Below are 27251 nucleotides of genomic sequence, written 5' to 3'. Positions count from 1 at the left end.
GCTGTCCCAAGGACCGATCTTCCATCCTGCTTTACAGTCGCTGGCTTTGACGGCTTGGCTGTTGAACGCCAGATGCTGAAGGATAGGGGTTTATCTGAGTCGGTGATTCCTACACTGTTGAAAGCTAGGAAATCTACCTCTGAGAAGATATACCATCGTACGTGGAAGACGTACACTGTGTGGTGTGAGTTTCTTGGGGTTCTTCCTCACTCCTACTTGATGGCTCAAATCTTGACCTTCCTTCAATGAGGGGTTAAACAGAAATTGGCCTTGAGTACCATCAAGGGCCAGGTGTCAGCTTTGGTGGTCTTCTTCCAAGGACCTTTTGGCCACATACTCCCTGGTGCATACCTTTCTTCCGCGTGTCTGACATTTGGTTCCTCCGGTGCGGGCTCTGTTGCCACCTTGGGATCTTAATTTGGTGCTTTTGGAGGATTCCCCTGCTTACGCTGTCCCAGAAGGTGTCCTTTTTAGTTGCTATCAACTCTGCGCGCAGGGTGTCGGAACTGGTGGTGTTATCCTGTTGTTCACCTTACCTGGTGATTTACAGGGATAAGGTGGTTCTTCGCCCCTGTCCGTCGTTCTTTCCAAAGGTTGTCTCTGATTTTCATTTAAATGAAGACATTGTGTTGCCTTACCTGTGTCCCAGGCCTAAACATCCGAAGGAAATTGCCTTGCATGCCTTGGATATTGTCTGGGCAATTAGGGTGTACCTGGCAGCTACGGAGTCTTTCAGGAAGTCAGACTCTCTCTTTGTGCTCATGGATGGACCTTGAAAAGGGTTGTTTGCTTCCTCTGTGACCATTTCCAGATGGATCAGACAGACGGTGGTTCAGGCCTATTCCATCAGGGGTCAGGATCCTCCTTTTCCTGTCAAGGGACACTCTACTAGGGTGCTTAGTGCTTCCTGGGCTTTTCGTCATCCGGCGTCAGTGACACAGCTTTGCAAGGCGGCCACCTGGTCGTCTGTGCACACCTTTACAAAGTTTTATAAAGTTGATGTGTTGGCATCTGTAGATACTTCTTTTGGCCGCAAGGTTTTGCAGGCTGCTGTTTAAGAGGACCCGATCCTCTTTGAGGGTGTGTTATTTTTTTCAGGTGGGCTCCAGTTGTTTGGTTGAGCTCCTGTTTACTGGTTGGCTAATGTTTAGCCTTGGGAATTTTTTTGTTGTTCCCACCCCTCATGTTCAACACTGCTTTGGGACGTCCCGATGGTTATGAATATCAGGAGCTGTGTCCGTCAATGAACGAAAGACAAAAAGGTATTTTTGACTTACGGTAAAATAAATTTCTCTGATGTTCATTGATGGACATAGCCTTCACCCCTCTGTGGAGTTATTATTCACCTGACACTGCTTGTAACAAAACTGAGTGGCTATAGCAGACAGAGGGAGTATACCCCCTGGGACTGCCCATTGGTGTTGCCAGAATTCTTTCCTGCCTAGTGTGCTACTCCTGTAGAGGACAGTATAACCCAATGGTTATGAATATCAGGAGCTGTGTCCATCAATGAACATCAGAGAAATTGATTTTACGGTAAGTCAAAAATCACACTTTTTTAAATTTTATTGCACAAAAAACACAATACATAACCCCATGTTTTGTAGAATATAAAAGATAATGCTACACCCAGTAAATAGATATCAAACATGTCATGCTTTAAAATTGTGCATGCCCTTGCAATGGCAACAACTGACATTCATTTTACTAACCATATGCAACGCTTTAAAAGCATTTACCAATTACCACTTTAGTTTTACAGAAGAGGTCTAGTGCTAGAATTACTTCTTACGATCTGACGTTTGGGGCGATACCGGACATGTGTGGAACAATTGCTGTTTGCGTGCGTGCAGGGCTAACGCCCCTGTTCGCATTTGCACATGGGGGGGATGGTGGCACTTTACATTTTTTTTAGTTTTATTTTTTTTTTTGCACTGTTGCTTTAATTTTTTTTTATAATCCCCTATTATTGCTGTCACAAGGAGTAAAAAAACATCCTTGTGACAGCAATAGGTACTCTTTATGAAGAGATTTGTGGTCTAAAACAGTGGTCCTCAACTCCGGTCCTCAGGGCCCACTAACAGGCCAGATTTTAAGTATTACCTTGGGGAGATGCAGACTAGAGTACTGCAATCACTGAGCAGCAAATTATATTACCTGGGATGGATTTCAGTTATCTTGCAAACCTGGCCTGTTAGTGGGCCCTGAGGACCAGGGTTGAGGACCACTGGTCTAAAAGACCCAAAATCCCTCCTCTGCCCTTAAAAGCCTTCAGAATACCAAGATTTATGTCTTTGAATGCTTCTGATTTTTAAATAATGGTGTCGTTGATATCTGGGTAAACCAGAAGTGATGTAATTTCATAACTTTTGTGTACTATAGTGAACAGCCGATCAAAGCCGATCCTGCTCGGGTCTCCTGGTGGGACGGGAGAGCCGCGGAAGAGGGGCACTTCCCCTCCCACTGCTTGTAATAGCAATCAAGCGGCTAGTTAGCCGCTACGATTGCTATTACAAGAAAGCCAACCGTTGGCTCTAAAAAAAATGGCACGGGAGTGATGCCCGCAGCTATGGGCATTATTCCGGTATAATTCCCAAAGTCCAGCGATGTACAGGTACATCGCTGGTCCAGAAGTGGTTAATGAAGAGACAATCAAAGTTATATTTTAATGAGTGTCTAATGGGGAAGGATGTTGGTTGGAAAAGTGAGTCACTATATCGAATCTTATTTATCTTTTTTATATCTTATTTATATTTCTATGCACACGTCTGTTTTTTATTTTCACATGAAAAATTTTCCACTGAGATAATTCTGTAGGCGCTATTAGTGAATGTAGAGCCTATATGACCTGGAATATTATGTAAGAATTTTATATCGTGTTTTTCTTTTTATGAACTTGTTTTTTCTTAATATAGAAAAACCAGTATGGCGAAAGTGTAAAGACCCTTTATTTCAGTTATATGGCAATCCTTCGTAAGGTAGCAAATCATGCAGCTCTTCTACAGTCAGATGCCAACACCAGCAAAAAACAGGTGGGTTTTCCACAAATGCAGCTTCATGTGTCTGTTAGTCATTATGTTTATTATGGTTTCGCTGCTATCAAGGCAGGTTTAATTTCATCTATATACAAAAATTATTTTAGTTTTCAAAGAGTAAACACTAATTGACCTGCTTGCTATGTGCAGGAAAACGCAAAAAATATTTTTTTAACTCATAACAGATAATCAGAAATAATACCTCAAAACTGTCTGCAATGTTTTTACTACAGTAAACTGAAATCTGATTAAAGAGCAGGTTTAGAAAGCAGAGAGAGTGGCATTCACCAAAGATATACTGCAGGTGTGAGTTCTGCTGCTTTATGAATATGCCTCTAAGGCTGGCCATACGTGATACAATTTTCTGTACTATTTTCTTTCAATTTACCTTCAACTATGTTGTAGTACAAAGGCCTGCCTAATTGGATATAATTGAAAGTGTTGTTTAGTTTTGACCTTAGATTTACCAAAAACCATATAATATAACAGAAAATTGTACAAGAAAATTGTATGGCCCGCCTAAGTTTCATGCGCTTCTCTGCTTGCAAACCATCATTGCTCTTTGCAATGGTTTAGGAAACACTAAGTATTAAACATGTACCAAAGATATGTTTTGGTTAAAACTATACTGAATGCAGGACCCTAACCAGTATTTTATGGACATGTGGGTGTTTTTGAGTCAAAGCTGCTTTTCTTCCAAGTCAGTGGAAATACAAAAGCAGCTTGAAATAGCTTAGAAAGAGGTCAGAAGCAGCTAAAAATGAACTTCTCTTTTTCAAAAATCTTTATTATTTTTCCAATAAAAAGAAGTGTACAAAACATAGTGAGGTTGATACATGAGTACAATCATCTCTCTTACATAAAAAAAGGGAAAACATATAAAGAGGGTGTGGAAGAGCATGTGTGAACAAAATTTCCCAACTTTGGTTCAGTACAATAACATATAAATCAGCCTATGTGACTTTAAAATTTAGAACCAATGCATGAAAAACCATGCAGGCAAACAATGTAACTACAAGTGAGCGGCACCTTACCATCCCCTGTCAGTATGCATGAAATGTTATTTGCAATCCAATGTTGGGCTAATAAGAAAGACATTCCTAAAGAGGGACCACCTCCATTGCCCCATTCCAGTTCAAATCTCAGTCACTACGTTGCATGTGATGCCGTGAGGGAATAGAAGGAAGCCCATACGCAAGATGGGGGGAAAAAGAAGGGTGATAAAAGAGAAAGGGAAAAAAAAAGTAAAGTCAAGGAACCATCTGTTTTCTCATAAGGGTAACGATAACATTAGAAATTTGCCAAGACTAAAAATGTATTTTAAAACATTTTCAAAAATCGGCTAAAACATTTTGCATTTGCCCATAACACACAAGTCCTGCAACAGACCTAGTTAACATCAGATATAGATTTTTGTTATGTCAAATGCATGCAAGGTAAACTGAAATTTGCGTTGTCTCTCCTTTAATTTTTATCTGTGTTTATTATAGGAAGCTCATATCAAAAGAATCTGCAGTGAAGTGTTCTCCATGTTTCCAGAGTTTGTCCAGCAAACTAAAGAGGCTGCATTTGAAACCATCTCTGATCCTAAGTACAGTGGAAAAATGAAGGTCTGTCAGTTTTTTGCCATATACAGTAATAACATTTTTAGACACGTATCAAGATATTTAATGTTTATTACCATTTAACTAAAACCCTTTTCTTGCAAAAAAGGTATCATTCTACATACAGACTGATTTGCTGTCAACTAATTCTATTACAAGCCACATTTCTAGAAATCCTTTGTTTAGCCTAAAATGAGGAAATGGCTTGTAAAATAGAGCCATATGTTTAAGTCATGCTGGCCATACACTAGCCGAAATATCGGGCGAACTCCTTTTCGAAAAACGAAAAATCGGCCGTGAGAGCAGACGATTGTGCCATCATGTAATGACCGAATTTCGAACGATAAATTGTTCAATGGACATAAATGAATCAGTTTTTCATTCAATTTGTCACATGTGCCTAGTGCAAACAGGTCGGCCGAGAAACACATTAACCTTATATTTATCGTTCGTTTATCGTTCAGTCGGGGGATTTTTAAAACTGTTCCTTCCATTTTTTGCCTCTGAAAAGCTAAAAACGATTTTCTATTTGTGCCCATTAACTGGACGAAAAACGAACCATCAGGCCAAATGACAGATTTTTGAACGATCTTTTGGCTAGTGTATGGACAGCATTCGCTTTACAGCCAGATAAATGTTTAGAGAACAGGTTTTGTAAAAATATTGAAAACTTTCTGTGTGCATTTGTGGACAGTAGTACAAATTTCTTTAGTTAAAAAAAAAAAACTTGTCTTAGAAGAGATCTTGCTAGCTAGGATTAGGTTAGTATTGTAGAATGAAGAAAGACTACATGACCATACTGTGCAGTATTCAGTCTAAAGACTACATGTCAAGTTCCATGACTCTTATGATTGAAATGATATTAGTGTATTTTTCTTTGGCAGCTTGAGCCCCTCCTGCAGGCATGATTTAAATTCTATTTCATTAGGTTTATAGTATTTGTGAGTGGGTAACTGTGTAGATGATGTAAATATTTATAACAGAATAAATCTAATAGTTTAAATATTTATTACCCACTGGGAGCGACTAGCATTGCTGGGGAAGAAGAATTTCGTCTTTTTTCTCCATTTCGCGTTGCGTCAGCAAAGTCACATTGAATTGACATTGCCAGATGTGGACATGCTTTTCTTAAAAATAACAGTATCCTCATTATACACATCCCCACATTGCTTACTTCCCCAGCAGAATAACATCTTGTGAGGGAGTGTAGCTGGCATCATGAAGTATGACAAGACTATGAGAAGTTAGCCTGTACAATAAACACAAGGATGAGGAAGGGTAAAAAACACATTTCACAGATTATTTGAACAAGCCTCGCTCCAAGACGGTTTTCTTTTGATAACTTGGCAGTATTGCAAGCCAACCATATACAAGCATATGTTATAAGCTTTTCCTTAATTAGTGTCTTTTGACTGGAAGCTGTGTCTATAATAACTAATGGTAGCGTCTAGGTGAGGTAAATTGTTTGTATATTTCTCAGTACGGTAGGTTTAAACTTGCAAACTTCTGCTGGAATTTAGAAGATTTATTGATTTGATCACCTGTTTGTCTTTTCTGTCCTCACCTGATCAGTTGACCTCATAGGGGCTCTAGTGTTGGCATTGCAGCAATACATCTATGGTTTAAATTCCATTAGGGCATGGTCTGCAAGAATTACATATGTTATTTTCCTGGATTTCCATCTTATTCCAAAAGACAGCCTGGTAGGGTATACAGTAAAACCTTGGATTGAAAGTAACTTGGTTTGAGAGCATTTGCAAGACAAGCAAAATTTCTTAATAAATTTTGACTTGATAAACAAGCGATGTCTTGATATACAAGTAGCGTCACGTCCCAACTGAGTATAAAGTGTATATAGGTGCCTCTAAGTGTAGCAATGTGGTTACATTAACTGAAGGTACAACATTTAGCAACTCACATGGTTGATGATTAAAACAGGCACATCTAAGTATGCAGACACCTGGGGTAAAGCTGTCCACATAGACCACACCTCACCGCCATCGATGTCATCCCTTCCACGCTGCGTTCCACACGAGTGCTTCAAGCCTCCCTTTCAGATCGCTCTACTTCAGGGTAGTCTTCCCGTTCATGACTACAGACTGATGGCAGCAAGGAGGATGGTCTATGTGGACAGCTTTACCCCAGATGCCTGCATACTTAGATGTGCCTCTTTTAATCATCAACCATGTGAGTTTCTAAATGTTGTACCTTCATTAAATGTAACCATATTGCTACACTTAGAGATGCCTCTCTTCTATTTATACATTGTAGCTCTTGCTGGATTTTTCTTCTAATCCCCATGTGGAGGCTGCCATTTGTGGGCGGACATTTTATGGTTGCACAACCTATCACATTGCTATAATCTTTTTATATGGACTTTAAACTGAAGGACTTAAATATATGGTTGTGTAATGAATCATCTGTGTTTCCATTATTTCTAATGGGGAAACTCGCTTTGAGATATGAGTGCTTTGGATTACAAGCATGTTTCTGAAATCAATTATGCTTGCAATCCAAGGTTTTACTGTACTTTAGTTTTGAACAGAAGGTGTCGTTTTTAATCTCCATCTTTTTATGCCTTATTGATATGATCTTTCCACTGGTATTTTCAGCTATCTACCACTACTATCCTCACTAGTATGGTTAAGCAGAGAGAATGTATGGTCTTTCCATGCTAGATTCTCAATAGCGTAAAATTATTTAAATAATACTTTAGACCAGTCTTTCTGAACTTTTTTAACACTTGAAGAACCCTTAAACAAAATTTTCAGGTTTTGGGGAACCCCTGATATAATTTTCTGATCTACAGCTCATGGGACGTTAGCATGATCGGTGAGTTGTAGACACAATCAGTGCATTGACAAACAACAGAAAATATATTTATTTTAACAGTGCCACTGAACCCCATTTGACAAACCCTGCTCTAAAGGCTGCACATAGCTTTAGGCCCCTTTCACACAAGCGGACCGTTCAGATCCGCCTGTCCGTTTTTCAGGCGGCTCTGAACGGATGCCTCATGCATCTCTATGGGGCATCGGATGTCAGCGGAGACATGTCCGCTGACATCCGATCCAATCCGTCAAATCTGGACAGATGGAAACCCTATTTTCCATCCGTCGATCGGATCGGATGAGAACGGACAGACGGTCCTTTCCCATCTGATTCCCCCATAGAGAACAGCAGGGACCTAACAGCTCTGTCTCCGCACAGACACAGCTGCCATCTGCCTGCTCAGCGGGGGATCGGCGGATCGATCCCCCGCTGAGATAAAGGGAGTCCGTCGATAGACTCTACAGTGTGAAAGGGGCCTTAGAGACACTTTCAGAGCAGAAGCAAGTTATGTTTTACTCAATGAAAGTGGGTGGGTTTTTTTTTTTTTTTTGACATCTTTGTCATGTAGCCCCTCGTCTCCTAACAGCTGCTGTCTCTGGCACACTGCTGGAGAAATAGTAAAGCCACTATTGGGAAAAACTAGCGGTGGCAGTGGCAGAACCCCTGGGGACCTCCCTCAGGACCCCGAAAAAGAATCCCTGCTTTCGATTGAAGACTGTCATCTTTATAATGGTTTTGGTTGAGGTGTTTGTGAAAGAATTTGTTATTGTTAAGCTAGTTATGTACAACACATTTTTTTTTGAAATAGTACTATCCAAAATATTCAGTTTTTATAGGCAGCTTAATGTCAAACACAAATCTAAAGTTCTTAATTAATCAGACCTGCCATTATAAGTCTACAGACAGCAAGCAAACTACAAACCTGAGCTCTGCCCAGGCATGGCTTAAAAAATGGAATGGCATGCATAGGGAAAAATTTGGCCTGTACCTGAAATTGGCAGCTCCACTTCTCTACCATTCGTTTGACTGTAAAAAGCACATTCTTACTTTTGCTTCAACCTGATACAGAGATCTTTCTATCCTGGATTTTTTAATAAAGATATCTATAATTTTTTTTGCACAATGAGTGAATTTACTCACATAAATGTGAATTTATTGTTCGTAATATAAAACATTTCTAAGTTTGACAAAGGCATTGATAATGAGAAACAGAGAGACACATTTGCTCAGTGTTTAAGGTTTGACATTGTATTCACTTTAAAATTCTTTTGAGTTTTCTGCGTCATTAGTTTTGCCACCATTCCCATGTAAGGTTTTCCAGGTTTAACAGTAATGTTTGGATACTTTGGTTCATTGCTGCCTTGTGGTTCATTTACAGGTCCTTCAGCAGCTCCTAAATCACTGCAGAAAAAACAAGGACAAGATTCTTCTTTTCTCCTTCTCCACAAAGGTGAGCACCATATAGCGTCTGCCATGCTTGGCTGAGGCATAACTCTTGATTGATAAAGCAAAAGACGTTTCTTGCAACAGCTGTCAACCACATTTCCTTCCTTGCGTTTAATACATAAGTAGCATTGAAGTGTGTAATAAGCAATGGTATGGATAGCAACTAAAATCCTTCATAATGCTTTTAAATTAGAGAAAAAAAAAACAGGTTGCCTTGTTATAATTTGTACATAAAGCTGATTGAAAACACATATCAGCTCTAAAAGTGTCCACATGTATGCAGTTCCCTCAGAGAAAAAAATATTTGAAACGTACCTGTTCTCTGCACAGTCGTCAAGCTCCCATGATTTCCTCCTTTGGAAACCTAGCTCTCCTGTATTGAAGCTATGTTACAATTTAATATAAATATTAGACAAATAGACATTTTGAAATAACTAAATATGGACTTCAGCCATAACAGGAATTTATACTTACAGGCCAGGAATACTTTCTTACTCATAGAAATGTATTCTTTTAGTAATTGATTTATCAGTAGGCTTCAATGTATATGGTCGGTTTCCAGGAATTTATGCACTTATAAAAAATTGTATACATGAGTGCTCTTTACTGGTACATATTCCCTAAGCAATAGTTTTGTTACATTTACAATAAAATAACAAACGTCCATTCATGCTGCTGAGAGTTTCACACATGCAGCTATATTTAAAAAAGTCACTGGATCATAGTGTGATCATGTGTTGCTATATACAATGTATTGTTAGACTACCTTTTGCCATAAATAATCACTGTTTTACTTCAACCCAGCAGCTTGAATGAATAAAATGACTCTGTTCCCCCATCCACACATTTGAGTTGGGTTGGGGGAATCTCTTCCATTGTCCTATTGCAATCTGTCAGTGGGGAGCCTTTCCCACCATCAGAATACACTGATCAGTTTTGTCCGCTATAGCCAGCAGCACTGATTATACGGGGGAAAACTCGACAGGCTGGTTGTACAGAAGTCGATTGGTAGATTGACTTCTATACAACTGCCCTGCCCATACATGGCTCAAAATTTGTCTGGTCCCTGCTGAACCGGCTGAATTTTGATCCATGTATGGCAACCCTAATTTAAAGGTGAATGGACAAGATAAAAATATTTATTGGTATTATATTTGCCTTGCTAGTGTTGCAGCCTAGCTTTAAAAACCTAAATAATCTTGGTTGTGGTAGCTAATAAAATTTTGAACGCACACATTCATGTGTATGATGGAGCAAGGTACAGGCACTTACAAAGGGAAAAATTTCCTGGCTCCATTTCTTGCTGTTGGCTCATCACTAGGATAGGCAGTTGACCAATAGTACAGTAGTGTGGCACATGATGGGATGAGGTTTGCTAGAGCCAGTGACCATAGAAGCCACAACATATCAGAGAGTGCATGTGAAGGTGCCAACTGAACAGTGTAATTGTCTGTTAATTACTGTTGAATTACTAAAATGTAACTTAAAATAACGTAAAAATAACCAATTAGATTTCTCTGTTAGGTTATGTTAACACTCATGTTACGTTCTATGCTAAGTAGTGTCTGTTCAGTAGCTGTTCACCAAGCTAATTAAGTTGGCTTGGGACAGCCAACTTACTAAAATCCTATTTAAACTTATTATTATTATTATTATTCTTCTTATTTTTCTGGCCGCAAAATTTTTGGACACAAACTCCTCCTAGACCGTTCAAGCTTCATACTCCAAACTCGGCACAGACCTTCATACTGTTCTGACTCGGTGTGCTATATCTTTTTGAGTTACGGTTTTCTTAAAAATTAAAATTAAAAATTAAAAAAATGCCCATAGACTTTCATTGACAGGATGTTCAGATGACCCAAGCTCCAAATCCCATTAGACTCAATCAACATGCTAGTAACTTTGACTGTTTACATATGTGGGTGGGGCTTATGTATGTGTTCGCTTCTGCGCGCGAGCTAACGGGGACAGGGCACTTTCATTTTTTTTTCCTATTTATTTTATTTATTATTTTTTATTTTTACACAGTTTTTTAAAAAAAAAATTAAAAATGTATCATTTTTATCCCTATTAGAAGGAATGTAAACAAAATTAATCTTTTAAAATTAAACAAAATTAAACTTTCTAAATTTTAAAATTAAAATTAATTTTGAAATTAAAATTAAAATTAAACAAAATTAAATTAAACAAAATCTTAAATTTTAAAATTAAATCTTAATTTTAAATTTAATTTAATTTGTTTTAAAAAAATTAAAATTTAAATTAAAAATTAAAATTTAATTTTAAAAATTTTAAATTAAAATTAAAAAATTGAAAAAAATTGAAAAAAAATTGAAAAAAATTGAAAAAAAATTGAAAGAAAAAAATTGAAATTTAAATAAAAATTAAAAATTTAAATTAAAATAAAATTTAAATTTAATTAAAAATTTAAATTAAACAAAATTAAATTAAACAAAATCTTAAATTTTAAAATTAAATCTTAATTTTAAATTTAAATTTAATTTAATTTAATTTTAAAAAATTTAAATTTAAATTAAAAATTAAAAATTTAAATTAAAATAACATTTAAATTTAATTAAAAATTTAAATTTAATTTTAAAAAATTAAAATTAAAATAAAAAAATTGAAAAAAATTGAATTGAAAAAAAAATTGAAAAAAATAAAAAATTGAAAAAAATTGGAAAAAAAATTGAAAAAATTGAAAAAAAATAAAATAAAAAAAATAAAATTAAAATAAAAATTTAAAATTTAAATTAAAATAAAATTAAAATTTAATTAAAAATTAAAATTTAATTTTAAAAAAATTAAAATTAAACAAAATTAAATTAAACAAAATCTTTTAAAATTAAACAAAATTTATCTTTAAAATTAAACAAAATTAAACTTTCTAAAATTAAACTTTCTAAACTTAACAAAATTAAAAATTAACTTTTCACAAAATTAACTTTTTAAATCTTTTTAATCTTTTTAAACTACCATACTAATGATGGTAGTCACTTGCTTGTAATGCTAGCAATATGTTTTAAACTTCTTAAACTTTTAAATCTTTTAAAACTTTTCACATTTTCAAACTTTTCAAACTTTCTAAACTTTCTAAACTTTTCAAACTTTCTGGTCAGGCTTTCTCAAGCCAACTTAAAGTTTGTCTCGACAAACTTTTTTTTCTAGTTTATTACTTATGTAATGACTTGTCTGAAGTTCTTCTTTAAATGTTGCACGTATTAACTTTAAAGAGTCAGATTATCTTTACTTAAGGTGGCCATAAATGGATCCAAATTTTCCCATTGCAGCAAGGACTCAGAAACTCACAAACGAGCACTTGGTTTCATTCCCTATATACGTTTGCACAGTCTGCTCTTTTGCAACTCTGCATTTTGCAAGAGTGAAAGAGGCATGAATGGGTAGGGAATGAAGCAGAGTGCTCATTCGTAAGTTCCCCAGGGCTGTGCATTCAATAGCCTTACATCCTGCTATCTACTGGACAGAGAAGGGAGGACAATGAGCAGCTAAAAAAGCAAGCATTTTATTACAAAACAGAGCACAGCATATTAATGCATTGATAACACTAATGCATAGGAACATTTTTGGTAGAAGTAAATAAATGTGGACTAACCGTTTAAACTTGGATTTATAAATTAACTGTGCCGTGTATGTGCACTTTTCGGTTTTACTACTTTTTTTTTAATATCGTGAACATTAGCTTCTGGATATTTTGGAAAGATACTGTATGGCATCAGGACTAGAATATCGGAGACTTGATGGAAGCACCAAGCCAGAAGACAGAGTAAATATTGTAAAGGAGTTCAACAGTGAGCAAGATGTGAACATTTGTTTAGTTTCAACTATGTAAGTCTCACTTTAAATGTAACTTTTTTAAGTTACAAATTTTAGTATTTTTTTGTGGTAATTATTTTCCTTGTGTTATTAAAGGGCAGGTGGACTAGGACTTAATTTTGTTGGTGCAAACATAGTGGTGATCTTTGATCCAACTTGGAATCCAGCAAATGACCTCCAGGCAATTGACAGGTATTGTCCCCTGTACCTTTGTATTATTGTTAAACTCGGTAAAATGACAAAGATAACCCAAACAGACTCTGTCGCTAGACCATTCATTTCAAATACAATCTTCCCATTAGATTATATGTTTATGTATGTTTTGTATATGTAAATTTTACGTATGTTATATTTCTATAATATACTAAAAATGCCTCCTTGTGTAGATAACCTAAAAGCCCTGAAAATGCTGCTGGACACTGGAGATTCAAGTGATGCTCCTTTGCCTATTCCACTTATTTGCTTATTACCCTTTGCTGATTCCCCTGCAGCTAAATAAAAGGTTATGTAGCACCGACAGTAATTACACACTCCTAAGAGTAGTCACATTTTCTAGCAAGTTCAAAGGCACATTGCAATTTTTTTGTCACTACAGGGTCACGTGTACTAAATAAATAAAATGTTTGTATTTATCATAAAGTCTTTTTTTTTTTTTTTTATTGGAGTCTATTGAGGGACACAGGAACATAGAAATCATAGACAAGTAGGTTATATGCAGCTGCTTTCAGGAGGTTGGCCAGCCAGCTATAACGCCACCTCTAACAGCCATGCCTTGGTTTTGTGAACAAACATGGGGCCAAGGCTCAGAGGGGTGGGACCTGTGTCCATTGAAGGACACGGGGATATAGAAAAATTATAGAAGTGTGTGGTGTCCAAATGTTGTCCACCTGAGGGTGGACAACAGCCACTGAGAGAACCGTAAATCTTACTATAAGAGTTTCTGAAGGATTAATGGCTGAAAGGCCAATTAAAAAAAACAGGGGAGCATTGTGGATATGGCTACTTTAAGGAAAGGCATCAAGAAGGAAGTAGCACCAGTAAGGGCAATGTAAATTGATTGAAACAATGCAGCCCTATAATTAAAAAAAAAAAATGTATCACCTAATCGGATATCATATATAGCATAAAAGTGCAAAAACAAAACACTTTGGGGGAGATTTAATAAAACTGGTGCACACAGAAACTGGTGGACCTGAGCAGAGTAACCAATCGGCTTCTAAATTGTATTGTCAAAGCTTATTTGCACAATCTTTTCGCACAAGTTAGAAGCTGGTTGCCTACCATGCACAGGTGCACTTGATTCTGCGTTCACCAGGTTTAGTAAATCAACCCTTAGTATCTAATCGCAAAATATGTGCAACCATACATATGTAAATAAACAATATTTACATACAGCAAATACAACACTGCAAAAAATCATGAAAAATGTCCAATCAATAGTGTGAATCCAATGGGCTTAAGTGTATATATAAACACCAGTGTTCATTTTGACATTAGATTTCGATTTGGTTTTAGACATAATCTTTTGACTAAAATGCTGTATCAGTTTTAGTCATATTTTAGTCATCTGAATTGTTTTGTCCCATTTTAGTTGACTAAAATGTTAATTCAGTTGATGAATTGAAAAAACAATCATGTCATACTTGCCTGCTCTGTGCAATGGAAGCTCCTCTTCCTGGGCCCCCCGCTTGCAATGGGGACAGATTTGCAGTCTTGGGTCTATAGACACACATAGCGCTGCCTGGTCCCTGTTCCCTCATCACTGGATATGATTGACAGCAGCAGAAACCAGCTATGCTGCTCCCAGGTAGAGCTCTGGATTGAGTTTGGGCTCAGGTAAAAGGGCTTGGGGGGGCGTTGATATTGGAAGGTTTTTTACCTTAATACAGATAATGCATCAACCCCTTTAATTTTATAGGAGGTTTAAAATTTCTTAGATTCCATAAAAGGTTAAACTCCTCAGCTCACTCTCCATCAGACCATAGTTCAAGTATAGGGGGAAAAAACAACAAGCAAAAGCTCATTGTAATCTTTAATAAAATCAAATTGCCCCCAGGTGCATTTTTGTCCACTAGGAGGGATTATTTTCTAAAAAGATATTAGACATTAATATAGTAAAGTGGAGGACAACCCAGAGACCACCATAAGGAGACAACACTTAGACCAACAGAAAACATGGTCAACAAAAAGCAAGAATGTTTGTAAGGTAAAATCCAAAGCCTAAGATATCTAATCCTTGATCTTCGGGAAAGAATGTTAGACAAATTATGTCTTTAAAATCAGCCAGTGATAAACGGGTGGTTGAAGAAGAATTAAAATAACCTTTGCATGTAGGGTAAAAGAGAGATGCAAAATAAGACAGCTTTTTCAGGAACAATCAAATAGGAGAGGGGTAAGGAGACTTTAAATGTAAAAAAATAAGGGCACAGTGCCAAGTCCCTCTTTTAGGGAAGGGAAAGGAAGATTCACGCGTCCATATAAAATAGAAGGCAAAGATACACAGTAACATAGCAGATTTACAGAGACCTCAGAATGAAGGAATAAGAAAGCCTTTTGACTCGCAGTGTGACCCAAAAATATGCACTGTGCTCTTCAGTGCTGAATCTTGAAATGCTGTTCCACATGAATCCTGCATTGAAAATATTGACACGCACCTCCACTCTGTTTCCTTCCCAATTTATAAAGAAGATGGACACTCAACTTAAGTGGTGCGCTGTGGTTACCATAGATTCATACTGCCCCTTTCCCCTTTAAGGGGAAATATATATATATATATATATATATATATATATATATATATATATATATATATATATATATATATATATATATATATATATTAGCACCACCTTGTCTCCTCCACTGCACAGTAGGTCCTATTAGCTGCAATAACACCACTCTGTATCCTGCATTATGCAGGTGGGCACAGATACTGTATATCTCCAAAGATAAAATGAAAAATAACTTCTCAGTTTAAAATGTTTAAGATCAAATCATAAGCTATACACTCCCAATAAAAGCTATGCAATACCTGTGCACAAGGATAAAAACTCATCCAGAGCTATCCTCTTTCTCCTTCAGTGTTGTCAGCACTTTCTAGTCATGCTGTGATGACATCCTAAAACGCCATCTATACAAAATGTTCCTTGGAAACCAAGAGCCTGAGTTTATTAATGAAATGGTTTACTGGACAATCATAGCTGGTTTATCAGTATGTTTTTGCAGGTCTTTCAAAGTACAACTTGCATTTTGTGTAAAAATTTAACCTGAATTGTCACAAGATGAAAAGGGAACAACGATATGACATGATAATATGGTTCACTAGCACTCTGTAATGTGCTTGGAGCTTATGCAAACTTACAGTAAATATAGCTAATCATGATGTGTTATTGTCTTCCAGAGCCTATCGAATTGGTCAGTGCAGGGATGTAAAAGTATTTAGGCTAATATCCCTGGGCACAGTGGAAGAAATGATCTATTTAAGGCAGGTTTACAAACAGGTAAGACACCTTCCTGCATTAATCAACTCAAGTCACCCATTTCCAATGCGGCCCAATTTTCAACTTTTAGCAAAGATCCTGTGCTGTTCCCACTCCTTGGAGGCTGCTAACACTGTGAACCATATACCCCCTAAAGTGCTGAGCTACCCTTCTATATATATAAATACTGTGCTCTTGTAATCAAAGTAAACATGTGAAAAAAACATATGTGATAAATAATCAACTCATTTACCATAGGTATCCAGTGAAAAGCCATAAAGTGAATTCAAAGTCCATCCACCGTATCCTTTTATTTAAATAAATTATATAACCATAAATAAATGTTTCAACAATCAGTCAAAATATGTTGGATGGGGGCTATATATTGGGACATAATTTCTGCCTACATCACTTTCTGTCTGTGGAACACACGTAGGAAACAAACAGGAAGTTGGGTCTGCGGGGGCCATCTTGGAACCATGTGGTATAGTCACCATACTGAATGCTGCCATTTTTATTTTTACTTTAAGTTTGCACTTGGAAGTGTTTTTATTTTTACTATTGCAGTAAAAATGACTGCACTATGGCTTTTTAAATTATTGTTTATTAATGATGACCAAAATGCATTTGGAGGATTAAAAGGTGTAAATATTAAAATCTGCAAGGAGGTGACTTGGAAGGCTGTCTGGAAGGATAGCATACGTCTAGGCTACTGTGGACTCACTTATTAAGTTAGGAGGGCCTTGGAGGTCTGGAGAGTGCACAATTTGAGTATGAGCACAAAGAGAGCACGGATTTTGTGTTTTAGGAAGGAGATGTTTTGTAGTCCACCATGTACGAAGACATTTATTTAACTATAAAGGACACGCTGGATAGTCTTTGAATTCAATGTATGGTTTTTCTTTTGGAGGTATTTAATCACCACTATTTAAAATTTGCTATCTAAAATGAAAAAAGTGCAAAAAATTTAGGCCAAATGTATTCTGCTACATTTCTTTGGTAAAAAAACCCACATTTATGTACATTATTTAGTCTGTGTTAAAGGTATAGAATCTGCAATATATGGTATTTATGAAAATCAATTAGTCCTGATGTACTGACTGCCTCATCAGTACAAATACCCTCAAATAACCCCTTTTTGGAAAGTAGACAATCCAAGTAATTTAGTAAGAGGCATGGTAAGTTTTTGCAGGTGTAATTGTTTATTTCTCACACACAGCATAGACATAATTATAATTACACCTCAAAACACGTTCTGCTACTTCTTCTAAATATGGGGATACCATATGTGTCTAGCCACATAAGGAGACCAAAAATCCAAGGAGCCTCTTCAGGCAAGCTAGGCAAATAAATTACACATCTGATTTTCGGATTAACTATCATATTTTTGGAGTCCCTGGAGCACCGGGACATTAGTAACTGTAAATGGTGTGGCAGTGATTAGGGACAATATTACTGGTGTGGCATTAATCTGGGACACTGTACCTGGTGTGGCAGTAATCAGGGACACTGTTACGGATGTGTGAATGATTAGGGGAAATATGACTGTGTTGTGGTGATCAGGGACGCTGTGACTGGTCTGAGTCCAGAGGGTGGTGATTAATGGGGAGTACTCGGTTTAGGCGGGTGTGGAAAGTGGGGTCCCCCAAGGTTCTGTCCTGGGACTAATCCTGTTTAATTTATTCATAAATGATCTAGAGGAGGGGATATCTAGTATAATCTCAGTATTTGCGGATGATACTAAACTAAGCATGCCAATATCTTCTATGCAGGATGTGGAAACCTTACAAGCGGACCTGAACAAAATAATGGGGTGGGCAACTACATGGCAGATGAGGTTTAATGTTGAAAAATGTAAAGTAATGCACTTGGGCGTCAGAAACACGAAAGCAACAAGGGGACATTTTAACTTAGGGGTGTACTTACTTTTGTTGCCAGATGTTTAGACATTATTGGCTGTGTGTTGAGTTTTTTTGAGGGGACAGCAAATTTTCATTGTTATACAAGCTGTACACTCACTACTTTACATTGTAGCAAAGTGTAATTTCTTCAGTGTTGTCACGTGAAAATATGTAATAAAATATTAACAAAAATGTAAGGGGTGTACTCACTTTTGTGAGATACTGTATAAATAAATATTGATTTTTTTATTTTTATATACTGTCACCAGAGCAGTGCTACTGAACTGTACTACTCTGGGGAAGTGGTCAGGATTTTATTTTATTGTTTTTAATGTGATTGGTCACAGTGATCACATGGTACCAGGGCGGCTCACGGTGGTCTTGATGCGCACTCTCTAGAGCAGGCGATGCAGGAGGAGGATGTACAGGTTACTCCTGCCTGAATCGACGCTGCTCCCGTTTGTCAGGCCGGATGGAAAGCGGTTAAACAGAAACACACATTTATAGTGCTTTTGAATGCATGTGTAATCACATTTACATGTTTCTAAAGCTAAGTACATTTTACAATATGTCTGTACAATCTTATAAACTCAACAACATGATGATAATACATTAGATACATATATTGAAATCTAATTTAATTAATGTCAGTTAGTCAGGACCTTGAACATAGTTATTGGTTTATCTTAAAAATTGTGTACATTCAATTGTAAAATGTAGATGAAGAGTGTTGGAGAAAGGGAATAATGGAGTGGCATCTCTACATTTGACACCTATAGAAGAGAGTGCATACATAAGGGGGACACCTTTCCAATAAACAGACAGGGAAGACAAGGAAAAGGAGGAGGTTGTGTAGGGGCATGGTTAGTGGGGGGGGGGGGGTGTATGCACAAGTGTAATGAAGACGATGGTAGGTCCAAGTCCTAAAAGGCTCAATGCCTGGCAAAAGTATTCACCCCCTTGGCTTTTTACCTATTTTGTTACATTACTTACAGCCTTAAATTCAATGTTCTGAATTGTATGTGGTGGATCAGGACACAATAGTCTAAATTGAAGTGAAGTGAAGTGAAATGAGAAAAATACATAAATAAAACTATTTTTTAGAAATAGAAAACAGAATATTGGCATGTGCGTAGGTTTTCACCCCCTTTGTTATGAAGCCCATAAAAAGCTCTGGTGCAACCAATTACCTTTAGAAGTCACATAATTAGTGAAATGATGTCCACCTGTGTGCAATCTAAGTGTCACATGATCTGTCATTACATATACACACCTTTTTTGAAAGGCCCAAGAGGCACCACTAACCAAACACTGCCATGAAGACCAAGGAACTCTCCAAACAAGTAAGGGACAATGTTGTTTAGAAGTACAAGTCAGGGTTAGGTTATAAAAAAAAATACAAATCTTTAATGATCCTGAGAAGCACCATTAAATCTATCATAACCAAATGGAAAGAACATGACACAACAGCAAACCTGCCAAGAGACGGCCGCCCACCAAAACTCACAGATCGGGCAAGTAGGGCATTAATCAGAGAGGCAGCACAGAGACCAAAGGTAACGCTGGAGGAGCTGCAGAATTCCACAGCAGAGACTGGAGTATCTGTACATAGGAGCTCAATAAACCGTACACTCCATAGAGTTGGGCTTTATGGCAGAGTGGCCAGAAAAAAGCCATTACTTTCAAGAAAAACAAAATGGCATGTTTTAAGTTTGCGAAAAGGCATGGGGGAGACTCCCAAAATGTATGGAGGAAGGGGCTCTGGTCTGATAAGACTAAAATTGATCTTATCGGCCATCAAAGAAAACGCTATGTCTGGAGCAAACCCAACATATCACCCAAAGAACACCATCCCTACAGTGAAACATGGTGGTGCCAGTATCATGCTGTGGGGATGTTTTTCAGCAGCCAGGACTGGGAAGCTGGTCAGAGTTGAGGGAAAGATGAATGGTGCTAAATAAAAGGATATTCTTGAGCAAAACCTGTACCACTCTGTGCGTGATTTGAAGCTAGGATGGAGGTTCACCTTCCAGCAGGACAATGACACTAAACACACTGCTAAAGCAACACTTGAGTGGTTTAAGGGGAAACATGTAAATGTGTTGGAATGGCCTACATCAGACATCAATCCAATAGAAAAATCTGTGGTCAGACTTAAAGATTGCTGTTCACAAGCACAAGCCATCCAACTTAGTTACATAGTAGTTGAGGTTGAATAAAGACAACAGTCCATCCAGTTCAATCTGTGTAGGTGTATGTGGACGTATTAATTTCCCATACTCCTGAATGTTTTAATCTTGGAGATATATGTCCAAGAGTCTTTTAAAAGTAGCCATACTCCCCGCAGTTACCACCATTTGTGGAAGAGAGTTCCACACTCTTATTTCCCTTAGGGCCCTTTCACACGGGCGCTCCGTATGTCCGCAAATCATCCTATATTTTTTGCGGATGATTTACGGACATAATGTAAGTCAATGGCATTGCGGATGTCAGCGGAATACCATCCGCTGACATCCGATTTTCTTCCTTTCAGTCCTGTTCCGTTTTTTGGAACGGAACAGAACCCTATTTTTCCTCCGTTCAAAAAACTGAAAGGAAGCAAAATCGGATGTCAGCGGTGTCATCCGCTGACATCCGCAATGCCCATAGACTTACATTATGTCCGTATATCATCCGCAAACGGATGGGATGATATGCGGACATACGGAGCGGATGACACAAGTGTCGTCCGCTCCGTGAAAAAAAAAAAAAAAAGTGCCGGAGCGGATCGCAATGCGGTCCGCTCCGTGTGAAAGAGCCCATACTGTAAAAAAAAAACCCTTGCGTAGCCTGAGGTTAAATCTCTTCTCTAATCGCATTCTATGGCCTCGTGTCCTCTTACATTCCTTGCGATTGAATCGTTTTTTTTTCTATGCTGAGATCACCGTTGAAGTAATTGTAAATCGCTATCATGTCCCCTCTCAGGCGTCTCTTCTCTAGGGAGAATAAATTAACCGCTTGTAAATGCTCCTCATAATTTAGGTCCTTCTTTGGACTCTTTCCAGTTCCAGCACATCCTTTCTTGGGATTGGTGACCAGAGCAGGACAGAGTACTCCAGATGTGGCCGGACCAGAGTTTTATAAAGTGGAAGGATTACAGTTTTATCTGTGGAATATATCCCCTTCCTTATGTATGCTAATATTCTGCTGGCTTTGACAGCTGCAGCTTGACATTGCATGCTATTGCTTTAGTCTATCTTCTACTAAGACTCACAGATCTTTCTCCATTCTCGATTCCTCCAGATGTTCCACCCTTAACGCGTATTTTGCGTTTTATGTTTTTAGTCCTCAAGTGTAATACCTTACACTTCTCCACATTAAACCTCATTTGCCACGTAGTTGCCCACTCTGTTATTTTGTTCAGGTCATTCTGTAAGATTTCTGAATCATGATGTGAAGTTATTGCCCTGCTTAATTTTGTGTCCTCTGCAAAAACTGAGATTGAGCTAGTGATCCCGTCCTCAATGTTATTTATGAATAAATTGAACAAAATTGGTCCCAGTACTGATCCTTGGGGGACCCCACTTACCACTCCAGCCTAGTCTGAGTACGCGTTATTTATTACCACCCTTTGGACACGCCCCTTTAACCAGTTTTCTATCCAAGAGCAAACCTTGTGATCTATGCCTGCAGACCTTATTTTGTAAATTAAGCGTTTGTGAGGGACTGTATCAAATGCCTTAGCAACCTCCAGATACACCACATCCACAGGTCACCCACTATCTAGCTCACCTCCTCATAGAATGTTAACAGATTGGTCTGACAAAAACGTCCTTTTGAAAACCTGTGCTGATTACTGCTGATGATACTGTTGACTTTAGCATATTCTTGGATATAGTCCATTATCCCTTCCAGTAATTTACATACTATTGACGTCAGGCTGACCGGCCTATAATTGCCCGGAATATGTCTCTGCCCTTTTTAGAATATTGGTATCACGTTAGCTTTCCTCCAGTCACCTGGTACAGTTCCTGTCGAAATTCTATCTGCAAAGATCAGGAACAGTGGTCCACATATAACCTTACTGAGTTCTTTGAGTACTCTCGGATGCATGCCATCCTGTCCTGGCGATTTATTTGTGTTAATGTTATAAAGCCTTTTCATGATTTCACCCTCTATTAGCAATAACGGCATGCCCTGTGAAGTACTGCTAACCATACGGTCATGGTCAGTATACCCCTCCTTTTCCTGTGTAAAGACTGAGGAGAAGGAGCTGGAGCAGTTTTGCATGTGGAATGGGCAAAAATCCCAGTGGTAAGATGTGGCAAGCTCATAGAGACTTCCAAAGTGACTTGGAGCTGTGATTGCCGCAAAAGGTGGCTCTACAAAGTATTGACTTAAGGAGTTGAATAGTTATGCACATTGACTTTTTCTGGTATTTTGTCCCATTTGTTGATTGCTTCACAATAAAAAAAAAAAAATTTTCAAAGTTGTGGGCATGTTCTGTAAATTAAGTGATGCAAATCCTCAAACAATCCATGCTAATTCCAGGTTGCGAGACAACAAAACATTAAAAAAAGGCCAAGGGGTGAATACTTTTGCAAGGCACTGTATAGAAAGGAACAATACCGGTCACAGAAAATGGAGAAGTAGACATGGAATTGTCAATTTATCCTTAATGGTATGTTCAGATGCCCATAAGGCATTGCTAAAAAAAAAAAAAAAAAGGAGTTGAATTTATATCCAGCAGTGAAGGGCAGTTGTTTTGAAATAGTGAAAGACTTGTACTTGTTTTCAGGAAAATTGATATTGAAAATTCTACACTTGAAGAAATCCACCGATGAAAGCATGGATATTATGGAGGAGTGGACACTGACTAGGAGGGAGTTTAGAATTCTTAGGGATTTGACTTATCTATAGGAGGAAGCACACTTTGATATTTTGAAAGAAGAATAAAGCTGGCTATACGTGGATTAACTGGTTCAGCAGGGACCAGCTGTATTTTGATCCTCATGATAAGTGCCGTCAGCTAAAGTCATAGTGGCACCGCTGTCATAATACAAAGGTACAATGGGAAGATTCCCCATCCACATCATGGATTTTTTTTCACTCATCCTGCTGCTTTAATGGATGTAGGTTTGAATCTAGTTATGGAGCATGAGGAAGCATAGATGGAAATGGAGATAAAGAAAGTAGCCAGAGAGTCAAAGGATTTTCCCTTCCCCTTGTCTATGGTAGCAAATGTACAACAATTTATGGGGGCAGTTATTGGGGATTTGATAAAATTGAGCCTTAAAAAAAAAGTTAGTGAGAACCTTATGATGTTGGAACATGCTGTCTTGGAAGAACTAAGAAATTAACCAGGACGTGATGATTAAACCTTCTGACAGTTGGGAGATTATTGTGATCTTGAATAGACAAGATTATTTAACCACTTCCATACCGGGCCAATTCTGACACTCCACTTCTACATGTACATGTAAAAAATCATATTTTTTTTGCTAGAAAATTACTCAGAACACCCAAACATTATATATATTTTTTTTTTAGCAGAAACCCTAGGGAATAATATGGTCATCCTTGCAACTTTTTATGTCACACGATATTTGCGCATCAAATTTTCAAATGCATTTTTTGTTTTGGAAAAAAAACTCTTTAATGAATTATAAAAAAAAAAAAGAAAACACTAAAGTTAGCCTAATGTTATGGTATAATGTGAAAGTTGATGTTACGCGAAGTAAATAGATACCTAAAATGTCACGCTTTAAAATTGCGCACACTCGTTGAATGGCACCAAACTTCGGTACTTAAAAATTTCCATAGGCAACGCTTTAAAATATTTTACCGGTTACCTGATTAGAGTTACAGAAGAGGTCTGCGGTTATAATTGTTGCACTCGCTCTAACGTTCACGGTGATACCTCACATGTGTGGATTGAACGCTATTTACCTATGGGGACGCGACGTACGTATGCGTTCACTTCTGCATGCGGAGACAGGGGCACCTTACGTTTTTTTTTTTATGGTTTATTCTATTTTTATTTTTTATTTTTACACTTTCCCTTTAAATTTTTTTTGATCACTTTTTTTCCTATTACAAGGAATTTAAACATCCCTTGTAATAGGAATAGTGCATGGCGGGTCCTCTTTATGGAGAGCTGGAAAGCCTGAGATCAAAAAAAAAAACGACTGTCAGGCCGGACGTGACGTCATAACGTCGCGCCCAGATTTCTGAGAGTCATAGAGACTGCCGGGGACCATCTGGTCCTCTGTGTTCTCTATGGTGTTCTTCCGCTTCTGGCGAATTTCTAATCAGACTCACCGATTGCCCGGGCGAACCGGTAGAAGCACCGGATGGCGGCGGGAGGGGACGTCTCTTCCCGCTGCCTGTAGAGACAATCAAGTGGCTGAACAGCTACTATGATTGTTATTATGGTAAAGGGAATTGCTGGCTAAAAAAATTATATTTGACTGATGGCTCTAGCTGCAGGCATCATTCAGATATCCCCACTCAAAGCCCAAGAGGTGATATGACGTACTCTGGTATTGAAACCTGTCATAAAACACCTAGAAAAAAAGGAGTGGTACACCAAGGTACCAGGAACTGGGCTGGAGAATGATAAAAAATAGCTGTTTAGCCTGATAGACAGGGTATATGAAAATGAGTCATTGACAGCAAAAAAAAAAAAAACAGTAGAATTATTGGTGCAAGCCCCAAAACCCCTAGTGTGTTATGCACTTTCTGTGGTACATAAATTGTCTGGGACCTTTGATGTAGGCTGATTATTTCAAATAGGGGATCCTTCACTGAGAGAGTGAATACATTAATACAATTTTACAGCCATTTGTGGTAGCTCTGGCCTCACCTATTCAAGACACAAATCTTTTGAAACTGTTCTACAACGTCAGTGTACCCAAGGGCAAGATATTGATGGCATTTCCCATAACCTGGGTAGGGTGGTGGTGGCAAAAGTTCTAGGTACTAGATCCAGGGGTAAACAAGGGCACAATGCCTTTGTTGTAGATCTATTAAGGTTCCTCTTGACTAATGAAAAATTATGTTCAATAATGGGAGCTACAGAGAGAGAGATTACGGGACTGGTCGCGGGACTTTGAGTGAGATCAGTCACTGTACTAAATATCAAAAGAGTATAAAATCACCAAATAGTAATTTATTGGATGTTTCATGATAAACATAAGGGTATAAAATACAGATACCAATGGTAAATGTGGACATAAATTAATGGAGAACAAGACATAAAATAAATAAATTCATATATAAATACATATCAAGATAATAAATAACCATTTTATAAATATTGTATATCATAAACATTTCATCAGTCTCCAAATAATAAATCTTCTATTCGTGAGCTTGATGCATTTCGTGGCTCATGGACCACTCATCAGGAGTTATTTTAAATTAATACCTGTAAATATAAGCCATTATCAGAATACAGAGTATTCATATAAACACCAGGAATATGACAAACTGCTCCAAGTAAATGTAAATATGAAAAATTGTCAGCTACTTACAAAAAGTACAAAATGACCCAGTGACAATGGGAGGAGATGGAACCAACCCAGGAGCAACTGTCAATAATGGGAGCTATTACCAAGTCTAGGTTACAGCAGTGGGCACCAAGTGTGCCCCGGCATATTCCAATCTTTCTTGGCAAATGTGAAAGATGCTTGTTCGGGGATGAGACCTTATTGGTATACCTGTCCAAAGTTCTTACATGGTACAAGTATATCGACAATGTCTTCATCCTCTGGACTGGAGGAGTGGAATAAATGAGTGGCTTGGTTAAAGCATTTGGACATAACCTTTTTGACCTAAAATTTACAAGCAGCAGGGGTATGATCATTATTACATTTTGGACCATATTATGAGGAATGGTGAAAGAGGGGTGATGAGTTCATAATTATTCTATTCTATTATTCTAATAATATACAGCATTTATTCCATTCAGATAGCTTTCATCCATTATCATTGATTAAAGGTATACCAGAAGGGCACACCCTCTCCTGCTTACATGACTGAGATAAGGGCAGGTGGACTCCAGGAAGTAAATGCTAAATTTATCATTTGCCCTTACTCAAGATAGCCACAGCCAGAAATCAAAGGGGGTGTTTTTTCAAAGTGATTTTTCAACAAAATAAAGCATGGAAACATGGATGGATTTGTGAGTTTGCTGTAGTTCTTCTTTAACGTTAACTTTTCTTCATCCTCTTTTTCTTGCTATGTTTTGTTTTAGCACTTATTGTAGTCATTAAATCATTAAATGGTAAAGGTGAATATTATTACATTTTTATGGAAGCTATTGAAATAATTCTCTTGGAGACCCCTGGTGGTCAGGTGTTGATGGAGAAGTGCTGCTGATGTAACTCGTGGTCTACTAACAATGTGGAAAGTAAGGAGTGGAGAGGTAAACTTAACAGTCTGTTGGAGAGGTGAAAGGTGACATGACACAGTGGGTGGCTGGACTCTTTGACTTGAGCCTGTGTCATACCACCAGGGGAAAAAACAGATACAAAAAATGGCAGACCATGCAAATACCCTGCAACTTCTCTCATGGGACTATTCCTTGGGTTTGCTTATGTCAATTTTTTATGGTTAATGGCATGTACTTCGGTATTTGGGGTGTTTACATGTGCGTATGACGTCTAGATGTACCCTTTTGTACTAAAGACGTTTTTTTTTTTTTTTTTTTTGGTGGTTAGGAAGTGGTTATATTTTTTTTTTGTTACTGTTTTGTGGATTTAATAAAGGCTTTTTCATACAATTTAGATTTTTGAGTGATATAAATTTTGGTCTAAAAAGCCCAGTGGCTCAGATATATGGTCCTTTTTTGTCTGCCTTTTTATGTGTGTGTTGTGTTTTGTTTTGACTATAGAACCCCACTGTATATACTATAGGTGAGTGGGTGAGTGGCCATGAGGGTTCATTATAAAGCTGCACGATTAATCATTAAAAAATTGTGATCTCGATTCACCCCCTCTCCCGTTCTTAAAACGCCATGGCTTAAATTCTTACAGAGCCATTCTTTGCTCACTCACAGCATGTAAATTTATGGGTTATGGATACCTTAAATATTTACCAGTTTCCACAAAGTGGATAAGGATCCCAATGTTGGGGAGA

General features: G+C 37.6%; 1 protein-coding gene across 1 annotated transcript in view; it reads left to right on the top strand.

Annotated features, from left to right (window-relative positions):
- Nucleotides 1-27251, top strand: part of ERCC6L2 (ERCC excision repair 6 like 2) — a gene marked incomplete at its 5' end in the record, with an annotated part of 326876 nt that overhangs the window by 108621 nt on the left and 191004 nt on the right. The window contains 6 exons of the mRNA XM_082244915.1: nt 2916-3032; nt 4526-4645; nt 8850-8921; nt 12618-12763; nt 12848-12943; nt 16152-16251. Of these exons, the coding sequence (XP_082101041.1) occupies nt 2916-3032; nt 4526-4645; nt 8850-8921; nt 12618-12763; nt 12848-12943; nt 16152-16251 (651 nt within the window). The remainder of the gene's footprint in view (nt 1-2915; nt 3033-4525; nt 4646-8849; nt 8922-12617; nt 12764-12847; nt 12944-16151; nt 16252-27251) is intronic.

The sequence above is a fragment of the Pelophylax lessonae genome (genome assembly GCF_965119305.1).
Source record: "Pelophylax lessonae genome assembly, chromosome: 1".
Taxonomy (NCBI): domain Eukaryota; kingdom Metazoa; phylum Chordata; class Amphibia; order Anura; family Ranidae; genus Pelophylax; species Pelophylax lessonae.
Note: the sequence above shows the minus strand (reverse complement) of the source record. Positions and strands in the feature narration are given on the sequence as shown.